At 36.5% G+C, this 7,689-nt stretch overlaps 2 protein-coding genes across 4 annotated transcripts; one reads left to right on the top strand and one right to left on the bottom strand.

Moving 5' to 3' along the window:
• Positions 1-500: 500 nt before the first annotated feature.
• Positions 501-5,528, bottom strand: blvra (biliverdin reductase A). Of its 2 annotated transcripts, XM_087811476.1 has the most exons (8): positions 5,463-5,516; positions 3,720-3,748; positions 2,885-3,048; positions 2,009-2,128; positions 1,803-1,900; positions 1,635-1,742; positions 1,394-1,556; positions 501-990 (listed from the first exon to the last, which is right to left on the bottom strand). In XM_087811476.1, exons 3-8 carry the CDS (start codon positions 3,001-3,003, stop codon positions 735-737), a joined length of 864 nt encoding a protein of 287 aa, XP_087667602.1. In that variant the 5' UTR covers positions 3,004-3,048; positions 3,720-3,748; positions 5,463-5,516; the 3' UTR covers positions 501-734. The 2 variants fall into 2 exon arrangements, with proteins under 2 accessions (XP_087667602.1, XP_087667603.1); XM_087811477.1 differs by lacking the exon at positions 3,720-3,748 and having other exon boundaries at positions 5,463-5,528.
• Positions 5,529-6,076: 548 nt separating this feature from the next.
• Positions 6,077-7,659, top strand: coa1 (cytochrome C oxidase assembly factor 1). 2 transcript variants are annotated; one of them, XM_087811474.1, is made up of 5 exons: positions 6,077-6,120; positions 6,354-6,433; positions 6,562-6,713; positions 6,797-6,873; positions 7,142-7,659. In XM_087811474.1, exons 2-5 carry the CDS (start codon positions 6,370-6,372, stop codon positions 7,236-7,238), a joined length of 390 nt encoding a protein of 129 aa, XP_087667600.1. In that variant the 5' UTR covers positions 6,077-6,120; positions 6,354-6,369; the 3' UTR covers positions 7,239-7,659. The 2 variants fall into 2 exon arrangements, with proteins under 2 accessions (XP_087667600.1, XP_087667599.1); XM_087811473.1 differs by having other exon boundaries at positions 6,354-6,463.
• Positions 7,660-7,689: the final 30 nt, after the last annotated feature.

Here is a 7,689-nt window from a genome sequence, read left to right as displayed (position 1 = left end):
AAAAGGCAATATTTGGATGTGCATCATGTTGCCATAGAGACATTTTAAAGAGAGGATAAATATAATATGAAGTGAGTTTATCCGGATACCAAACGGTCACGTAATTCTACTTATGCCTTACTTTTATGTTTTCTAATACATAACGTGAATGAGAAAATCTTGTTTCCGCTCAACTACATTAGGTTTTCATTAAGAAACATTCAAAATATTGTCTTCATATTTGAAAAATATTATTAAGAATTCTGAATTAAACTTTGTTTTTTTTATCTCTATGGCACATGTAAGTAAGTAAGAAATTTGTATTTATAATGCACTTTTCCAGACCAGGGTCACAGAGCGCTTAAACAATCAAAACAATACTCAATAAAATATAAACTTTAAAAGTCAAGGTGAGTCAATAAGAACAACACAGGAGTTCCAGATAATGAGTGTTTAAAGCAGGAGGGATTTTTTTAAAGAGTGAATTTAATTAAGTTTCATTATAAATAAAAAAAACAAAACAGAGTTCAACATTTTTTTATTTCATAGCAGAGCAAATGAACAAACAAAAAAGATGTGGAAAGCATGTGTAATAAAAAGTCAAGCCTTGTTATCTCCTGCCAAAACTGACAGACACTGACCCTAATCTTACACAAGCATGGTTAAACAGAGCAGAATCTTTCCAGCGTTCTGACCCGACATTAAGGCATGTAACATTTCAAGTAGGAATAAGCGGCACGTTCCGGCTGCTCCGATTATCTCTGACACACGTCCTGTATCTTCTGGGCCAGCGCCAGGCAGTGCAGCACTCGCCTCTTCTCTCTCTGGAGCTCCTCGGGACCCACCTGGCCCGACAGCTTGTCGCAGAAGCAGACCAGGTCCTGCATGAAGAGGCCCACAGTCCCGCGAGGGGCCGGAGGTAACTGAGTCAGAACGCAGGAATCAAAGCGAAAATTGATGTTTTTGGTTCTGGGGAGATCCGGGCCACGTTCCTCGATCCATGTCAGGGATCTAGCAAGAGACGGACGGGTTAGCTTCGAAGTCCATACGTCATAAAACCAAGCTCTTATAAATGCTTATTTTAATATATATTATATGCATTTATATACATTATACTTAAATATAATGAATAAAAAATATGTGAAAATGAGGTAAAAACACTTTCTTCGACAGGATTAGAAATAATTTACAGAAAAAACTAAAACTTCCTGCTATTTTGGCAGGGAAAACATTTCTAAATGATTAATGAGGGACACAAACACATTCAAGTAGGTGTTTGTGGCCCTGTGGACACACTTTACCCAAGTATTAACTAAAAAAAAACGGCACAAATAATGGTTACCCAACATAACATACAGTTCTATGAATATGTGGCTTATCCACTCGCCCGAGACTCAATTTGATTGGCTCTCACCTGCTGTCAGCTGTGAGCAGTTTGGCGGTCAACTTGCTGTAGTTGTCGTCCTCCTCCATGGATGCGCCCGTGACCGTGAGTTCACCAAACAGATCCACCAGCCAGGTGAGGCGGGCGATTCCACTGAACGCCAAGAACCCGAATCCAGGCTTCAGTGGGCCGCCTTCAGGAGGAAGAAGACTTGAGTTAGAAACTTCTTGCGGCTCAAATGAAAAAAAAAGTCCAAGTAATGCAGTCGCACCGGTGAAATGAAGCGTTCCCTCCTGCAGCGTCTTCCCCTCCACTTCTTTCTTCAACACCTTGTATTCCTCCGTCAGCAGCTCGATGTGCTCCTCATGCAGAGTCAAACCTGCGAGCAGCGTCCAGTCACACCACAGAAGCATTTAGAGATCTGTATCTGAGAGCTGACCTCTGTCCTCCGCCAGAGAACACAGCTCCTCCGCAGCTTTGTAGCCCAGAGTCATCGGATACTCAACGCACACGTGCTTCCCCGCCTGCAGGAACGTTCTGATGACACAGGTGGCGCTCTCAAATGAATTGACAAAAAGAATCTGCTCGAAAGATGGATGAGTCATAATTGTCAGTGTCAAAGGAAGTCGTCACAAGGTTTTCCACCTGATGGTCTCCTCGTGGGAGATGTTTTCAGTGCAGATCAACGCCGCGTGAATGTCGTCTCGACTCACAGCCTCCTCCGTTGATATCTGAGTGACGCCTTGTTGGCTGTCCAGCTGCCTCCTGTGGACGTTCAGATGACACTGTTACTAACACCGTATCTGTTAATGCATCGTTTCTGAGCTCTTTTGATTTTTATTTAAATATAAATCAAAATCAAACATCTAGATATGATATGAAAAAAATGATTAAAAATGATAATTCTAAAACAAAGAACTTCAATGTCATATATAGAGTTGTGTAACTTAATTTAAAAAATAAAAAGGAAAATAATTTGCTAGTTAGGTGTCAAACACATGTCTAAGAACAAATCAATGATAGTCGCAAATATATATGCAACATTAATGTGATTAAATTCTCGCTTTTTTCAAAGTGAATCTAATTTGCGAAAATGGTTGTTTGTCCCTGAAAATGTATTACAAGAAAAGTGTGTTATTTTATTGAATATCTAATGGTTTTGTTCTTTTCCTATAGAATTATATTTGAATAAAATAAAGATGAATTGAAAATGTATAGTACATGACACTCTTATGGACATAGGCGCCAGAGAAGGGCTGCCTTTGTGCTTAATTCTGTTTTTCTTTTGTTGCCTATTTTGTGTGTATCTTATTTCTTTCTTTTATTCTGTACTGACAGCACGAAAAAAACATTGTGGCAATAAAGGTGTTTGATTCTGATGTTGGAGGAACTCGGACGTTGCATTCTACTGCCACTAGATGGAGCCATTTTCACACAAACGCTTCGAAGTTACTCTAATAGAAAAGTGATGCGTTTTTGAAAACATGACACAAAATGCTTCAATTTTTTTCATAATGTCACCTGGATATGAATCCTTTGACGGACAGTTTCTCAGCCGAGCTGCCAGGCAAGGGCGCCAGCATGTCCCTGATCCTGACCCACCCTGCAGTTCCGATGCCAACCACCACTGCGCCCAACATTCTGCTGAGATCAAACTCCGAAGACGTGTTCGAACCTGAAACCACCTGCAGGATAAAAAAGAACAGAAAACAAGACTATGGATACATTTAAATCCATTGGTAACAAAGATATGTCTTGTAAGACCTGAGCAGAATTTGAAAATATTGTTTAATAATTGTTGTTATTAATTACTTTTCAACATGAACAAAATATTACAGAGAAATATAGATTCTATATGTCATGAACCAGCTGGACTTTGACAGGCTGACTACTATCTTAAATGATGTTTATCTTTGCCATCAGTAAACTTAGTCAAATCAATAAAATAAAAAAAAAGGTCATATTAAGATGGAAACATTTTATTCTCAGTTTAAAACTATTTTTAGTTGGACAGAATTCCAGACAGCACAATATAATAACTCTTATACGTCATTTTAATTTGCTATTGAGAAAACATTTTTAAATTGAAAGATGTTAAAATATATATTTTTGTCATGGCAGCATGATGATCAGAAGCCACATTGATAATTTTGACGCCATTTAAATCCATAAGAGAATATATAATCGAAATTCAATGCATCCAGTTTACACAAGCATTGTGTCTGGACCAGGTGGGATGACACGTTTCTGCGCTGGGAGCCGAACATCTGCAACTCCTCAGTAAAAAACATGCAAACCAAACGAAGTGAGCAGAATCCTTGACTTTTAGAGCAAATAAAGGACGTGTAGCTCTCACCTGACAGAAGCGTGTTACTGTCGATGCAGCTGTAAAGCAGATGACATAACGCTGTTATGAATGGCAAGGCTTCTTCGTGGGATTCTACTCAAACCTCTGTGTCAACTTGCGCCACTCACTGGTCAGAGTGATGCATGGCAGTCTTTGTGAGTTCTTATCTCAATAGTGCAACAAAAGATAGTGGAGAATAGTGAAGTACGGGCCAGTGTTTAATCATCATAGGGACACAATAAAAAGGAACAAAATTATATTCAAACAATTCAGTTTTAAGTTAACAAACATTTATTATGAAACTAAAAAAACATTTACATAATTTAGGATTTCATTTAGAACTTATTTGAACTAAATGCGGGGATAGTGCTATCTTACGATTAAGTAAAATACAGTAAAAAAAAATAATGTAAATGGCTGAGATAAGCATTTTATCTACAGTACCGTGATTTGTAACAGTTTACAGATATTTTTGGCAATTTCGCTTCTCCTCTTCTTGTTCACTTTTAGAGAAAAGGAACAACATATTTCACAAGTGGACTTTTTTCCTAGTCAGTAAAAACTGATGATCAGTGTTGGGAAAGCAACTTAAATGAATGTACTTCTGTAATGCATCCTGGAACATTTTCTCTGACCCACGACAAAATCCCTGCACCTTTTAGAGATGAAGGAAGTTATTTGTTATGTGCCTCCAGGAGTTTTATTGCAGTGTATCTGAAGACGCTGTTAGGCTGCATGTATATATTTGTTTAAAATCCACCAGGAGACTAAATCATTTTTATAATTTTATTTAAAGAACTTCATGTCCTTTTTCTTTACTCGTTGAGATATCAGAATTAGAAACTTTTAAAGCAGACACTGGACTTTTTGTGCGTACATTACAGAATGTGAAATAATATAAAAATGTAATTATATACATTAAAAAGAGATTTATAAAATAAAACACAATAAATATAAATTAAATAAAAGATGTCGACATAAAATGACATATAACTAAACAATGAATAATTGAAATAAATATATTCAAATTGAATTAAACAATATTCATGATCTGGACAGCAGATGGGTAGAACTTTCTTGAACTAGGATGTTCTGGTCTGTATTGATCAAATGTTTTCGTTTGATCTTTATTTACACTTTTCTTCAGTAGCTAATGATAAATCTTTGATGATGAATTTAATTTGTTGTTTCTCAGAGGTACAGTATCTCGGTCACACTTATTGTACAGTGAGCCATAAATGCAGCATCTTATTGCTGAATTGAAAGCAAACATTAAAATACTTTTTGTGAAAGTAATGCAAAAGTAACATAAAAGTACTGTAACACAATTTAAATGGGTTATTTGATCGATATACCTTTATTCGTCCCCCATTAGGAATATTTTAGCAGTCACACGATAAAGATTAAACACACTATATTAGGACATAAAGTGCACATAAAGAAATATAACAGAAAGCGATATTAAATAATTAAAAAAATTAAATTAAATGTAAAAAAAAAAAATAAAATTAAATACTTACTTTAAAATAATACAATAATATTGCATCATGACAGTAATGTAAATAATTTCATTTTAAATGAGAATAATAGATAATGCTTTACAATTTTGAAGTAACTTACGCAACACTGCTTACGATCACATAAGAGACGATCATAATCAAATGTATTAATTGTTAAAATAACGAAGGTGACAAGTTATCAATGTGGATCGTAAACACCATAACATTGAGTGAAAGGAAATATTTAATTTACCTTCGTCTCTATCAATCTCCGGGGAACCTCTTCAGCAGCGAGCTCTCGTCAAAGGGTCATAACCACCGGACACGTCCTACGTAATGACGTCACACCCAGTTCAACTTTTTAATAGCTTTATTATGAGAGAACGAAACGTCCACTTAAGGATTTAAGAGGGTCATTTTTTACCACACATATAAAATTTATATTAACAATATTATTATGAAAGATAATAAATATTAGTTGAGAAACTTTCTTTCAAACGGTGACAGTTGGTCAGTAGTTCCACCCCAGCGGGTGTAACACACTGATAAGTGAACAGATAGGGGTCCGCTTCATTTTCCTCATGCCTCTTTAACAATACGTTATACATGTATAACGTTCTTTATGTATAAATACATTACACTTCAATAACGTACTTGTTTTAGTATTATTTCTGCAATTTATTGTTTTCGTTAAACATATTTTTTCTTGAACAATCCAATAAACTTGTTTAAAAAGAGAAACAATAGAAGAAAACGAGCGTCCCTGCATTCTCGTAAGTCTCCGCCCGCCCTCATCACACCGCGCACACACTGTTTAAAAGAAACGCACACGCAGTTGATAGGCTCACTGCGACTATGACGTATCCGGAAGTACGAGAGCGAGCAGTGACAGAAGCAAACACCGGTGTTTGGTAAATACATCGAGGATTTTTTAATTTCAGCTTTTTTATTCAATATTCTTACAAAATAAACAGCATTGTGATAGCCACGTGCTCATTATGAAAAGCAGTAAACATATTTTATAATGTACCATATATGTTGAAGGTCATTGTAGTTTTGATCATATTTGTTTTTAAATTCTTATTTTCAGGCTGTCTTGTATTTGTGGAACCAAGCATTTGTGTGCACTTGAACTATGTTACAGATCACAGACTGCAGTGATGAGGATCTCCACTCATAAACTGGGACAGCTGGCGATCTTCACAACTCTGATGACAGGCACGGGTATTGGAACCATGTACTATCTTCAGCATAGTAAGCATCGTAATACTTAACATGCCTTAATAAATACTTGCTTGTATTACAATAAATCTAAGAGGGTCTTATCGTTTGTTATGTGTTGTTGTCTCCAGAAGCCTTCGTCAGATCAGACTACCACAGATTTGCAATTGAGAAACTAGAATCTTGCTCGGTTGCCATGGAGATGCTCGGAGCACCCCCTTTAAAAATCTACAATATACGACTGACTGATCCCTACAACCGGGTTGATACACAAACTGCACAGGTATTATTTTCTGTTTGTTTTTCTTTATTAGTATTTTCCTTTACAATATACGTTGTATATATGGTCTATTTTTTGGGTTGCAGTTGAAGATTCCTGTGACTGGTTCAAAGACTGGAGCTTATCTGTATACGACCTCCACCAGAGATGCTGATACAAAAACGTGGGTAGAGAAAGCTGTATTTGTCTTTTTTATGTATTTAAAAACTCAAAAATTCACTTTGAACATTATTTTGCTAATTTCCCAATGTTTATCAGTGAAAAGTAAAAATGCATATAAAAATAAAATAATCATCATGTAAGACTACTTGTTACTCCTTAATACACACAGCAAGTCTAAGATTGCTACACACGTTTAACACCAACACTACCACTAAATGAGCACATAAATATTTATTTTCTGTTGCTGAGACAATTTTCTTTTGCTGCAGATGGAGTTTGAATCAGGCGGTTCTAAAACTTAAGGATGGACAAGTCCTTGATCTGCTGAATCCTTTGCCTCCATCGGAGGATGCTCTGGACTGGTAGCAAGGATTGCTGGACATTGATGAAGGAAAGATAGTTCTTTGAACTGACTTCGTGTGCTCTAGCAGGCTGGATTTTTCAGGGGGAGTCCGCAGGAGCTAGTTGGTTCAGAGTAAAGAACTAGTGGGGCACATGCTGATTCAGGGATCTGACCAGACCGCAGGGATCAGTACCCATCAATGGTCAATTAATCGCATCATTTTTGGGGTGGCTAAGTCTCTTAAATCATGCTTTTTAATTGCATTTTTCCAAAGTTTCATTTCTGACTTGGCCATGATTATAAAATATTGTTTTATTCCTATTTTTTGCAGGTAAAAAGATTACAGTTTACAGTTGAAATTCAGGTCATCAGTTCAGTTCATGCGCAACATCCTATTTATTTTTTTATTGGGGAAGTTCCTCCACTAAAAGTACAACAATTGCCATGTGAGTGATTGACCAGCAGGTGTCCACC

Source organism: Callionymus lyra, chromosome 16 (assembly GCF_982586985.1).
Source record: "Callionymus lyra chromosome 16, fCalLyr1.hap1.1, whole genome shotgun sequence".
Lineage (NCBI taxonomy): Eukaryota > Metazoa > Chordata > Actinopteri > Syngnathiformes > Callionymidae > Callionymus > Callionymus lyra.
The sequence above is the reverse complement of the archived record's forward strand: the minus strand, read 5'-3'. Positions and strand labels throughout refer to the sequence as shown.

What these genes read in the sequence shown, in the direction of transcription:
- coa1 (XM_087811473.1), top strand. Translation starts at nt 6,370, where the DNA reads ATGAGGATCTCCACTCATAAACTGGGACAGCTGGCGATCTTCACAACT. An exon ending in CATGTACTATCTTCAGCATA is followed by an intron (nt 6,464 to 6,561) that starts GTAAGCATCGTA and finishes TGTTGTCTCCAG; the next exon opens with AAGCCTTCGTCAGATCAGAC. An exon ending in TTGATACACAAACTGCACAG is followed by an intron (nt 6,714 to 6,796) that starts GTATTATTTTCT and finishes TTTGGGTTGCAG; the next exon opens with TTGAAGATTCCTGTGACTGG.
- blvra (XM_087811477.1), bottom strand. Translation starts at nt 3,003, where the DNA reads ATGTTGGGCGCAGTGGTGGTTGGCATCGGAACTGCAGGGTGGGTCAGG. An exon ending in TCCCACGAGGAGACCATCAG is followed by an intron (nt 1,901 to 2,008) that starts GTGGAAAACCTT and finishes CTGTGTCATCAG; the next exon opens with AACGTTCCTGCAGGCGGGGA. An exon ending in TTCTCTGGCGGAGGACAGAG is followed by an intron (nt 1,743 to 1,802) that starts GTCAGCTCTCAG and finishes CGCTGCTCGCAG; the next exon opens with GTTTGACTCTGCATGAGGAG.